General features: G+C 29.9%; 1 protein-coding gene across 15 annotated transcripts in view; it reads left to right on the forward strand.

Annotated features, from left to right (window-relative positions):
• The window catches only part of trol (terribly reduced optic lobes), a 1,106,314-nt gene that overhangs the window by 532,142 nt on the left and 559,553 nt on the right, over nt 1-14,619 (forward strand). For 2 of the 15 annotated variants that reach the window (XM_075355887.1, XM_075355889.1), the window contains exon 2: nt 9,112-9,363. The exons of the other annotated variants lie outside the window; for them this stretch is intronic. In XM_075355887.1, coding sequence (XP_075212002.1) covers nt 9,303-9,363 — 61 coding nt within the window. In that variant the 5' untranslated portion in view covers nt 9,112-9,302. The remainder of the gene's footprint in view (nt 1-9,111; nt 9,364-14,619) is intronic. 15 annotated transcript variants of the gene reach the window in all.

Raw genomic sequence — 14,619 nt, forward strand, 5'->3', positions numbered from 1 at the left:
CCAAGTAAAAATACCAAGGGAAAATACAACAGATTTTGGTAGTATTGAGCCTGAACGTCCTCAGCCTTAATCTTTTTTCAAATTGAAGTACGTTGAAAAATATGTTATATAATTAATAAAAATACAAGTTTCAAAAGTCGGAAGAATGAAATTACCTTGGTATTCTTCATCAGAATCTGTAATGGCAGTAGCGTTGTTATCAACTCCCATCATATAGTCAGGATACAATGAAGCTGTCTACTGGCATATATATATAATTTTATGTTTAAGTTAATTAGACGAAGTTAGCGAGCGAAAAAAAACGTAGGTTATGTTTAGTTAAGTTACGTTGATAGAGTGGTTATGTTAGTTAAGTTACGTTGATAGAGTGCGCGATACGTCATTACACGGAATCTACATAATCTGATCAAATATAACCTACGCTCGCTAACCTCGTCTGAATAACGTTAAAAATAAAAATTATATACAATAAGTTACACGTATAGGTGATTTTATTTTTATGTACGCAAACAGTTGGATTTCAGTAGGGGTCCCGTATAACCCACCGGGTTGGTCTAGTGGTGAACGCGTCTTCCCAAATCAGCTGATTTGGAAGTCGGAGAGTTCCAGCGTTCAAGTACTAGTAAAGCCAGTTATTTTTACATGGATTTGAATACTAGATCGTGGATACCGGTGTTCTTTGGTGGTTGGGTTTCATTTAACCACACACCTCAGGAATGGTCGAACTGAGAATGTTCAAGACTGCACTTCATTTACACTCATACATGTCATTCTCATTCATCATCTGAAGTATCTGAAAGGTAATTACCGGAGGCTGAACAGGAAAAACAAAGAAAAAGGTTCTATTGATATAGTGCGCGATACGTCATTACACGGAATCAACATAATTTAATCCAACATAACCTACGCTCGCTAACCTCGTCTGATTAACATTAAAAATAGAAATTATACACAATAAGTTATACGTATAGGTAATTTTATTTTTATATACGCAAACAGTTGGATTTCAGTAGTAGTCTCGTACAACCGATAACTACCGATATTCTTTTTTTGTACTCCCTGTATATCCAAATTACTGTTTCAGATTTTTTTTATTTTTACTTTAACAATATAATACCTTGTAGAGTTAGCTACACCAGCAATCACACACGCCACCTTATTCCCTATCATACAAAAGTATATTCTTCCCGGTACAATAATCGTTAGCGTTGCTGGAAGACATATAATTGTTTGCTACTCGAGGGCTACCTATGTTTAGCGATGAACCAAAAATATAATTTCATACATTCTGACACGGGAGCTCATACACAGATAATCGAGCGTGCGTGGCGAGAAGTGCGTTCAAACTTTCCTCGGTAGGAAATTATAAGCAACACTTGCACGGGCATCTCGCTGAGTTCTTTTTCAAAAAAAATTCAGGGGCTTAAAGACCCGAGTACATCATTTTTGGTCCAGTCTTGCTTCACTGTATCCTGAATGTATGATGGTGTTACCCAAAACAGCCGATAACAACGCTACTGCCGTTACAGATTCTGATGAAGAATAATGAACTAATTTCATTCTTCCTACTTTCGAAACTTTTATTTTTATTAATTATATAACATACTTCATTTTGAAAAATATTAAGGTTGAGGAGGTTCAGGCTCACAACTATCCAGATTTTAGTTAAATCCAGTTTAGCCGATCGAAAATTTTCATCGAGAAAAAATAACTGTTATCAGCCAAGAAAGTCGAGATGTGAAGCAGACCTCGTTTCAGAAACCAATGAAGACTTTTTTTGGGATAATACGCTAACACGCTTTTTTACGGATCGATCATAAAAGATGTTATTAAATATACGACTTGTGTATGTTAGTATACGTAACGTGAAATATTAATAACTATTACGTATTCAATAAATTAAACGGAATGTAAAGGTTCCCCGGTTAGTAAAAAATTGTTATACATGTATTCGTAATTAATGTATAGCGTTCACTTCTAACTGGGAATCGATTATTATTACAGTCTAATTTTACTCTTAAGTTGTATCGCTGCAATATAAACATCACGGTAGGAATAATAAAGTCACGATTATTGAATTGTTAATTGATAAACTTTTGCATCGTGTCAATATTTAAAATTATTGCTTTTTAATTATGATATTGATATTCCCTGAATTTTTCGACTTAATTACGTTGACTGTAAAAGTTTTAGGTATAAGATTGCAGTTAACCATTATTATTACTGTAAATATTTTTCGATTAGTTTTTTTTTTCATGCGGAGTTTTGTTGAATTTGTGATGATAACATAAATAAAAGAAGAAATACGTTTTCGGTATTTTATTTTATTCTTTAGGTTGCTAATTAATATATAAAGAACATAACCTCAAAAATAAATTGAAATTGTATTAAAAATAATTAATAAAACCAAACAAAAAATAAAATAAAAGTTCCTTAAATATACACGAAGTTTGCCCGAAGTCATTGTAGGTCTAAATTGAACTCTCAATTCACTTTGCTTGGCAACGTGTCTCCGTATCTGTTTTTTAAGCTGGAAAAGTCATCTTGTACTTTACGAGAAGGTTAAACATTAAATAAACTTAGCCATTTTTTTTTTAGCAATGTTAATTTCTTCTTTTTTTATATTTGTATGCTTTATATTGTAAATAAAGAATATTATTCTAACAATTTTATTGCAAAACAAATTGAAGATATTAAAAAATGATCTATTGCAGTTCTTTGTAATATTTATTTAGGTAATAAATTTTTACAATGATGTTTATGCATAGGTTAAAAGTGAACAATATTAAAACAAATCTTGGCTTATTACCGATAAAAAATAACGATGGATTGTTAAATTGATTATTTAAATACGGTATGGTATCGGTGATAAAAATCGCATTAGGTTTGAGATAAAAAATTATATTTACTTAACAGAAAATTAACCGTTCTGTTTGGTTATTTGTGTTTTATATATGTATAATTTTAATTTAGTATCTTGACCAGTTAAACCAAGATCTTCCATTATTTATAACAATTCAGCTTTTATTTTGGTTCAGATACAGTAGATATATTTCCAAATCGACCTCCTTCTGTTGTCAAATTGATATACCTAAATAAATTTGGTTGTAATAAATCCTTGTAGAAGTTGTAGAACATCGATAATTCATCAGAAATAAATAAAACATCATTTGTAATTTATCGTAAAGTATATTTCCTAAATAAAATAATTTACTGCCCGATATACCATAATTTATAATTAAATAGACTGATTAAAATATTACAGATAATTCGTATGTAAAGTTTTACAGGTTTTAGCGTTTAATTCGGTTAAATTCGCGCTGTGTTTATCGATTCATACAAAAAGATAAACAATTTTTTACATTAACTTTCATCCACATTATATATCTGTTTTTCAACTTGAATGTCGTAAGTGCATAAAACCTCAAAATAGGTTTTCATCCATTGAAACTTAATTGTAGAAAATGTTATGCAAGAGTGTAGCGCAATGTATAGTTACGGCACTTTTTTATTTTATTTTTTTTTTAACTAAGTTGCTGTTTGGAGCTTGCAGATCGAAAATTGGATAAGTAGTATAATATTAAATAATACGCGTTTTAAATAAAACCCCGTCTGTCGCAGTAATGATCAAATTTGGATTGTATAATACTATTTTAACATAAAACCAGAATTAAAAATTCTCTTGAATTTTCGGAAAAAACTTTTTAAAAAGTTATTTAATTTCTGTGAATTTTTTTAATAACGAAATAATTGAGACGGTACTTAAGTTACTCGTTCGGTAGACAATTAACCTATTATAACTTGACGATTTTTTTAAGTAAATTATAAATTCGGAAGTACAAAAATATTGAAAAATTTTCCTATTTATGCCTTTTATGCCAAATTATTATTTTTTCTTCTAATGTGTACGTTGCAGTCTGTTCAAACAGTGAACAATAAGCTATCCCCCTACCCGACGGTCCAGTGAGAGGAGAATGATATGGTAGGACATGTAAAAGAGGTGTTAGTCTTGCACAGACTCAAGCCAATCTTTCCTGAGACGTGCGGTTAATTGAACTCCAACCACCAAAGTAACCCACCGGGTTGGTCTAGTGGTTAACGCGTCTTCCCAAATCAGCTGATTTGGAAGTCGAGAGTTCCAGCGTTCAAGTCCTAGTAAAGCCAGATATTTTTACATGGATTTGAATACTAGATCGTGGATACCGGTGTTCTTTGGGTTTCAGTTAACCACACATCTCAGGAATGGTCAAACTGAGATTGCACAAGACTACACACTTCATTTACACTCATACATATCATCCTCATTCATCCTCTGAAGAATTATCTAAACGGTAGTTACCGGAGGCTAAACAGGAAAAAAAACCACCAAAGTACACCGGTATCCACTGTCTAGTGTTCAAATCCGTATAAAAGCGGCTAACTTTTACTAAGATTTGAACGTCAGAACCTTTTACTTCTAAAATCAGCTGTTAAATAAGGGATTCGCTACGACGGGTTAACGATTAGACCAGCCCGTTGGGCTACGAAATTGTTGAAAGATTTTCTTTTTTTAAATATTTCATCATAGATTTACGTTTTACTTGCCTGAATTTCTTTTGTATTGGACTGAATTTTAAAGCGTCAACAGTGCAATCTTAGTAACATTTGGTGTTATATTTTAAACGATCACGTTAAAGCATTTGTACTAAAAAAAAATTTACTTTTTTAATGAATAGTTGATTAGATAAATCTACGTTTCATATGTAGCGGAAGAAAGAAAAAAACATTTTTAATGAAATATTGGTATTGCTTATAAAAATATAATATTTAAGTGTTTTACTTTTATCGTTTCTTTGTCTTCGAACATTTTAATATTTTCTTTAAAAAATGTGTCGACTCCGTCGAAAAGTTGTAGCGTTTTTATGTCCATCTTCCGATAGGATCACATTTGGTATCCCAGTAAAGGATTTTTCTCATTCTTAAAATTTAATTTCCCATTATCATAAAAAATTAACTTTTAAATGGATCTAAAAAAGTATTTAACTGAGTAAGTATATAAAATAAATTCACATTTGAAAAACGGTTATTGGGAAAGCACGGTATTATTTATTAACTAGTTATGGATATCGAAACCCACCGGGTTGGTCTAGTGGTGAACACGTCTTCCCAAATCAGCTGATTTGAAAGTCGAGAGTTCCTGCGTTCAAGACCTAGTAAAGGCAGTTAATTTTATAGAGATTTGAATAATAGATAATGGATACGGTGTTCTTTGGTGGTTGGGTTTCAATTAACCGTACATCTCAGGAATGGTCGAACTGAGACTGTACAAGACTACACTTCATTTACACCCATACATATCATCCTCATTCATCCTCTGAAGTAATACCTAAACGGTAATTCCCGGAAGGTAAACAAGAAAAAAGAAAGGTATGGATATCGAATATTCATAATAGACATATTCTGGATTTCTGTTGAATCATTGCAAATATTCGCTTATAAACCGTTTCTTTCTGTTACTATTTACTCAATAAATTTCCATTTTCATTATTTTAATAACTTTACTAATTTGATTAAGTTATGTATAATTCTTATCTTCAGTAACACATTCTTTACCGCATGAAGTGCTCTGATAAAGAAACAAAGCGCTCTATGTTTAAATAATTGATAACGCTATTCTATAAAAAAAAATAAAAATATAATTTCTCTTTCACTTTATCATTATTTGATTACGGATGGAATTCTGCACTCAACGATTTTTTTTTCTTGTGTTTCTATGATACAATAAATTCATCAGAGGATTTAAATTTATTAATTTTTCTTTATGCTTTTACTTGTTTTAATTAGTTAAATTGATCTCTCCTGAAAGAATCAATTTTTATTCTTTATTCTGTGTTGTAAAAGGCTTTTCTAAAGATTTTATTTTTCTAATTCTCTTTGTAAATAGTCGATGAAAAATACCGCAACATTTTTTTTTTTTTTTTTTAATTAAATTATTCTTTGTAAGTGCTTTGTTTAATTTTATGAATTAATTACTACTTCATTCTGACTTAAACGCTGATTTATCTTTGAAAATCACAACCAGATGAGTAAAACTGTTAAGCTCTTTTTATCATTAGTAAAGTTATTTATTATAATATTTTTTATGTCTGTTGCATTTTTCAGAACGCATTTTAGTATTGCTAAATTATTTTTTCCTTTATAAAAATCGAGCTTAAAAATTTGAACGTAAAAATACGTACACAAAATTTATATAATTTCTAACAAGGTTGTTTTATTTTCCTGTTTTTAAAATTAATATTTCACTATTTAAGACTAAATATATAAACATTTTAGTTAGCTGATGGTCCATTAACGCTTATGTTTTTTAAACGCGGATACGGCAAAAAGAGTAATAAGGGATGTCAAAAAGCTTTTTCTTTCTTCACCTGTTGGCAGAATATAGAATTTTTATTGTTATTACAGTAATTTGACAATCTCTCAAAACGTTCTATTCATTGCCGGAAGGATATTTAAAAATTATTTGTATTATTTTTTTTTTACGATCTTTGGTAGTATCATTCATCTCAATTTAAAGGCATATTTGCGTTTAATGTTTACGAATTTTTTTAAATTTCTGATTTCATACATTGAGTTATAATTCATTTAATTTTAAATATTATTATATTTAAGTGATTAATTTTATCAGTAATTCATTATTCCTGTTTATATCTTTCTTGTATTTACTTTTTTTATTGCCTTCTAGCTATTAATTAAAATTTTGTCTATTGTTGTATCTAATGTTTTAAAATACTGTATTGTGATTGGTAGACTGTATATTTAAATACGATAGTTTTTCCTTTCCTTTCTTTTTCCTGTTTGGCCTCCGGAAATTACCGTTGAGTTATTTCTTCAGAGGATGAATGAGGATGATATGTATGAGTGTACATGAAGTGTAGTCTTGTACAGTCTCAGTTAGACCGTTCCTGAGATGTGTGGTTAATTGAAACCCATCCACCAAAGAACACAGATATCCACTATGTAATATTCAAATCCGTGTAAAACTAACTGGTTTTACTAGGACTTGAATTGACTATAAGTCTGGAACCAATAAGAAGTACCACTTAGATATATCGTGGAAAAACTCTCAATGAGGGTTTATTACTGCAGTTAAGAAAAAGTCCAAAGTTCAAACAATTTTGAATTTTTAACTTTTGTGGACACTTGGTTCAGTCGATTGCAATCGAAAGAGGTGCACAACTAAATGTTGCAAGAGTCCTAAATACAAAATTTCAACATTCTACGGCTAATCGTTTTTGAGGTATGCGAGATACATACTTACGTACAGACGTCACGCCGAAACTAGTTAAAATGGATGTTTCCGTTGAAATCTGAAAAACAAAATTTTTCGCGATCATAATACTTTTTTTACTTCGTACAAGGAAGTAAAAATATTAATAATTATAGATTTAAAAAAAAACACCTGCTACTTTACTACTTTTTAACCTTACTCGATTTTACATCCTTTGAAAACCTAAAAAATCAAAAAAAATATATTCGTGAATAAATCGATATTTCTGTGTAATTATATTCAATTTTAAATTAATGTTTTGCCTCAGATTGGGCGTGTGAGTGACGACCGTAACCTTCACAAAAAAATCATTGCAATATAATCTTTTATGTCACCTAGAAAATCTATTTTATGTAGTACATTATTACATTATGTAATATAACTGTACTTTTCCTCTCTGTAGAAGTTACGTTTCGGTAATATTGAGTTTTTCTTTATACATCTTCAGCTTTCTTTTACAATTTTATATTTTAATTATGTTTTTATATTCAGCTCATTAAAACGAACAGTTTTTTAATGCAGGGAAACATTTTTTTTAAATAATAAGACAAAAAAAGAGGTTATATAAAAATATTAGGTAATAAAAAAAATTTCTTAAATTTTTTTTAAAGCAAAATTTAATTAACGGAATGAAATTAAATAGTTTAATAGAAAAGTGATTCGAACATAAGATAAGGTCGAGCAAAGATTTTACCATTGTTATTAAGCGAATTTCTTAAGCTTATCGGCAAAAATAATGCAAACTAAGTATAACAATATATTTAAGACTCTCCTGTATCCTCGTTTCTGATAAACCTGGAAGCTGCTGCAGAGATACTTAAAACACTCCATTTTTTTTTTTAATGGCTTTACAAATTACTTCATTAACCATAGTCTAATGTTTAATTGAGTAGAACTATGCTTGACTCTACTAAACGTTCTGTTTCAATTTTTTTTTCATATTATCTTTTAAATTTTCTTTTTAAATTACCTTTTTTTTATTGTAGTGTTGCTTTTTATCATGACTGTCCCTTGTCATACAAACACATGAAAATCTGGTATTTTTCTTTTTGTCCGCTTTGTTGTCCAAGTAAGAAAGAAAGTACCTTTAAATCGCCACAAATTGTCCAACCTTGACCCTTTTACTGAAGTTTAATTAAAAGTAACTCAAGATTTGTGTAATATTTTTCCAAATGAACAGAATATTTTTAAATCAAACAAGCGTATTTACTTTCATTATGCTAAAGAACTGCCTTAAGTCTCCTTTCCTACGAATTAATGAACAGTCTCCGTTCAGAAACCTTGCGGTCAATGTGGAATTTTACCAGTCCAGTTAAAGCAGTACTGAAAAACTATTTTTTTCTTGTGAAAAAAATCGCATACAATTTTTTTCTCTGTTCCTAAACCAGTAGTGTTAATTTTATGTTTAGCAGTTGATGGTATATGGGAGGTAGATACGCAGTACATGTAGTAACACGAAGATGGCTGGCTGTTTGTACAGTTATGTTAGCGATTTATCGCTGCTTTTAACTCGTTTATCGTAAATTCATTTTATTTTTATTAACTTCTTGCATTTTCATACATAAAAAAAATTACGATTGTTTATTTAGACAACAGTTTTACAAAATGATTGTTTACTTTTTATTTAAGTTTTATAAATCATTTGGGATTTTGCAGTTTCAATTAACGAATAATTTTGTTATTTCACAAACTTAAAAATTCGTTAAAAAGAAATATTTATTATAAATGCAATTTAAAATTAAATGAAGATATTTATGAATAAACTAACGATAATTTTTTCTTAAAAATAACGTTTTGCGATACAGGTAAACTAAAGATCCTACGTTTATCATTTGATCTCTTGAGTTGAACCGAGCTGCTGTTGTATTGTCTAAGTGTTGTGTCGACGTTTGTAGTGATAGGATACGTATCATTTGACAGTTAAAGGTGTATAATGTTCGAAAGAACGTAATCGGAGTGTCGTCGAGTGCCCTTCTGTAACGCATTGATATCTGAGATGCGTCTTTTGGTCGTCATAGCGACCGGCTTTATATCTCTCGTCGCTGCAAGAAGCAAAGGTCAGTAAAATGTTTAAGTAATATACACCGTAAATGTTTTATATATGTATGTATTATGTTGTAATACAGTATTTTAATTGTAATTAAAATATTTTACTTAAATGTAGATTAGAAAATTTATTGTAAATTCTGTGTGATGTTACAGAGTATGAAATGAAAAATAAAATGAAATATTTGTTTAAATTCGTATGTCTACTTGTAGTTCGTACCTACGTACTCGTGTATTTGTACAGAATTTATTAATAAAGCACACATTCGTCGGTACATCTGAATTAAATTTAAAAAAAAGACCTTCAGACCTTCGTATTTGATTTATTTATCTAAAACTTTACGTTAAAAGTTCTAAGTGTTTTAGTATTAATTCTTGTCCGTTTTAAATACTCTGAATAATACGTTCACCAATACAATCGTTACACACCTTCATTTGTTTCTTATTTCCTTTTAAAATTTCTCATGTTTTGCACAACGAATTAAAAAGTAACATTCATAACCATAATTTGTTTCCTAACTTGCGATACATGATTTTAATCTGTTTTTTGATGCTGAAAACGAATATGAACTCAGAATCTTTCTATCGCCCATCATTTTTAAAAAAAATTTTAAAATTTTAATTAAAGGATTTTTTTCATTTTTCAACGTATAGTTAGCAATTTAAGCTCCTATATTGTATTTTGTGCGCTAATTTTTTATTGTTTAACTTTGTTAACATAATTTGAAACCTATAAATAAACAATACTAGACAAAGAATTACAGTAACATATTATGACATCATACCTAATACTGAAGATTGAGCCTTCATGGACAAGATAAATCATATATGTGCAGGTCAGAACATATAGCTGAAAAACAGCTGTCTTGTTTGTATTAAGCACTGGATTTAGGAATAAATTAATTTTGTTCAGTCTTACTACTGTCTTAAGTTTGTTAATAGTGCAGTGTCATAATAACTCGAAATTGTGTAAATGATGCGGATGCCTTTTGTTATGTATGTGATGAGTTACCGTAAAATCGAATAGAAATACATTACACCTTTGATTAAAAAAGCATATCATTGTACTTTCAGTGTAAAATTGGTGATTAGGGTAGGACGTGGACTCCTCAAATAGTATCCACTAATTGTTCTGTATATTTCAAGGGATGTTTGAAAGGTAGACAGAAGGCTTTTTCAGTACCTATGGTTTGGCATGAACCAAAGAATCAAGTAAGCGATTGTTACATGTGTTTAACAAGTGTGTCTGGAATTTCTAAAAAATCTAAACATATTGTAAAATGTCCTTCATTGAAATCTGCAATCAGGCCTCACCTCACAATGAAATTAATCCAGTTCCTATGCCACCTATGAATGTATGTTTCGAAAGCAGCGATGAAGAATCGGACAGTAGTGAAGAAGACAACAATGATTTTGATTTTGAATTATCTTCCAGTAATTCACATCATATATCACATGGTGAATTAAATGACTTGGTTAGGGATTTAAATTTATTAAAAAATCAAGCTGAACTGTTAGGATCAAGAATGTTGGAATTTACTTAAAATTGTACATAAATTTCGGGCTTTCGAAGCCGATAAAATGAACTTTCTCAGTACTTTATTGATGAAAATAATTTGGTTTATTGCACAGATATTGATGAGTTTATGTTGCACGTAAGACAAATTCATAAACCTGAGGACTGGCGCCTTTTCATAGATTCGTCCAAGTATAGTTTAAACGTTGATACAAATTATGAGCAACGTTGTGCTATCAACTCCAGAGCAAGGTGGGCACACTTCAAACTCACCAATACCCAAAAAAGCTAAAATGAGCCAATCAAAACCATGCTAATTTGTTAGTTCGATAGTAATGTCATTGTCTATAACGAGTTTGTCCTACAGGACAGACTGTAAATCGATATGTTTACCGAGAAATTCTTGAAAGACTGCGGAAACGAATGTCCTGCGTGAGACCAGCCTTCAAATACAACTGGATGCTACATCATGATAATGCACCTTGTCACACTGCATTCTCAATTAATGAGTTTTTGGCAAAGAAAAACATTCCTGTAGTTTCTCAACCACCTTATTTACCTGACTTGAGTCCCTGCGACTTCTTCCTGTTCCCTACTTTGTGATGTTGAACCTGCTTTAGAGCAGCTCAGATTCCCCGAATCCAGCACACGATTGGCGTTTCAATCGCCGAACATGTGCTTCTGCGATGGATCTTGCTGACTTCTGGAAACGTATAATCTCAGTGTTTACTCTTACTCGCTGTACCGCGTAACTCTGCCATACGTCCAAACCGGTTTTAGAATCACCAAGTTTATTAACATTTTTTGGATACCGACAAGTGTGAATTCCTGCCTGATAACATATAAAGGTTTTGTTACACCTCGTGTGTAACCGTTTCTTGTTTTCTTTCACGTGGTACTTCCACGACAAATGACGAATCAAGGCACCGCGTACGGTACCTTGGGCTCCTCCTCCTTGTCTTACATTTATTTTTGTTTAAAAAAAATTTTTTTTATCTCTTTCGCACTGTTTATTTTATTCACTTCAATACATAATTTATTTTACAACAAATCGATGTTGTATTTGTGGTCGGTGTTGTATTTGTAGATAGGAAGATTATTTATTTATTTAGGTGATTCATAATTCTTAATGTATTAACAGACCAATGTATCGCAGTAATGTATCCTTCTTTATGCGATTCCTTCATGTTGCTAAATTTAATTGCCAAATAAACTGCAGCGAATGACTCATATTTAATCGATTAAACAGCATAGTAGTTCAAGATTTATTATCATGTGTGTTTATGTTTTGTGATTGTCAGATTTGCGTTAAGGTTACGGATAAGACAGAAAAACCAAGCGGCGCGTAATTAAATGTGCATGATGTAATAATATATTAAAATTAATTAAAAAAGATTTCTTTAACAGATCACGAAAAAAATTTGCTGGATAAATGACATAATGGGAGTAATGTTTTTGTTTTTTTATTTATTAGTTTGTAGAATAGGAGACATATTTGTGATCTCACTATTCTATTGTTGATCATACTTTAAAGCTGAACTTAAAAATTTTTTCCTTACCTTTCGTTAAGTAACATGGCTGTACAATAACCATCAATAAAGAAAATTTTATTGGTATCTGCCATCTCAGTTTATCCGAATAAAGTTCTGTCCATATGTATTAGTATATACACATGTTTTTAACAATCTTTTTTGATCTGTATGTAAATTAACGCTTTTGTCAAAGAAGTAATGAGAAACTTAAATCAAAGGATTGAAATTTATTAAATAAGATATGTAAATCAGGGTAAAATTTTTAGGGATGTATGATGTAGAGGGTATACCGAAATGAAACGACTAGCACTAGATAGGGAATCTTGGAGAAGTGCATCAAACCAGTTAAATGATTGAGGACAAAAAATTTAAATCAGGTTTTTTTTTTAATAACGTAAGGTAATTTAACAACTTCTTATTGGTGTTTTTTATTCTTTATTATAATTTTTAAGGAATGTTTCATATTTTATCTGAAAGTTATCAAAGAAATTTTTTAATACCATCTTATGTCAGCAGAAATTTCCCATAGTTTTTCTTCTTTATTTTTGAGTTTTTCTTGAGTATTATTTCCGTGGTTTTGTGTTATAATTGAGAGTATTCAATTTTTTTTTTTTAATTTGTTGTATACATGCGCGATAGCGATAACTCAGTAATTCCTGTGAATGGAATAACGTTTCCATTAGAATTTTCTGGATTATTTCCGTTTAATATATTTTTTTGTTAGTATTTCGTATAATATTATAATTTTTTTTTTTATATTTTGTTTTTTCTTATAATATTTCAAATTATATTTATACTCATAAATTCTAGTTTCTATCAAAATTAGTTTTTATTTAATTTTTTTTTTTTTTTTTTTTTTTTTAGAATACTAGTAACTTTTTCTTAATGGTATTTTAAGTAGCCTTTAAAAAAAAATACGTAATTATAATATTATCGAGTTACGATGGTTTTTTTTTTTCATTTTATTTCTTTTAGATGGGCTGTATAATTCCGAATGTCCTTTTTTCTATAGAATCAAACAGCGATATACCACGTTTTTTTATCACTTGGAAATTCATACTCTGAGTTCTTTTAAAGATTATTTAGATGACGTGACGGGGAAGAAATCCAGGATAAATAATTGTTACGTCTATTATTAATTAAACCTCTCTGAAGGTAACTATATATACGATTGTTAATTTAAAAAGAAAATTTACTATTCCAGTATATCTCGGTTTCGAAAAATTGAGATTATTTTCTTGTATAAATACAATAAAACTCTATTGGTAGAGTGTAAACTATATAAAAGCCGTTTATTTTCGCTGAACAGGATGATTAAACGCGATACGTTTAAGAAATACTAGGATTAAATCGCTCGGTTTAAAAGATCTTTTGTAGTAAATCATAGATTATCTGATCTCTATAGGTAGTATGTATCTCGTAAATACAAAAATCACTTAAGTTTCCGGAAGTCCTGGGTTCGAATCCCGCTCAGGTATGTTCATACGGTACAAAGTTACCATTTCGTATTCCCGTGCACAAACTTCCAGTTTGTATGGTGGATTAATGATTAAAACGTATATTGTAATGGATACCGCAATTAATCGTAAAATATAACTTTTGCTTAAAGAAATATTTTTCTTTTGATAATTGATCACTCCTCAAAACTCAAAAGATTTCAGAGACTTAATTAATTTAGCTAGATTATATGTAATTCAAGCATTAACCGATACGAAATTTGATATTTGTAAACAAGTGCAGATTTATTATATTACAATCGTTGTAACATAGATAAATAATTTTATACTGAAAATCTGTTTTAAATTAAATAATATAAAAAGTAAAAATAATGTAAATTTGCTATTGCATTGATCTTAACATTGTCTCAAAGCAAAAACGAAATATCATTTTGGTAAATTTTTTGACAACATTTTTGAAAATGATGAATGGTCGTGTATGTATATATATATATATATATATATATATATATATATATATATATATATATGTGGGCTACGCATGCGTGAATTGACAAACAAGCGTAGCTGGTTTGAAGAGAATTTTAACAAAAATGGTGGAAATCTCGTTCTCCCTTTACGTGTGGATTCTTTTAATCTATATTATTATAATCACATATTTCAACAAGTATGTATAATTTAGGCTTACTAGGTAATTTCGTATTTTTTTTTCTTTCGCAGATAGAGCGATATACGCTTCTGTAACAGTTGTACCTGTAACGC

This window comes from Lycorma delicatula, chromosome 2, assembly GCF_047948215.1.
Source record: "Lycorma delicatula isolate Av1 chromosome 2, ASM4794821v1, whole genome shotgun sequence".
Classification (NCBI taxonomy): domain Eukaryota; kingdom Metazoa; phylum Arthropoda; class Insecta; order Hemiptera; family Fulgoridae; genus Lycorma; species Lycorma delicatula.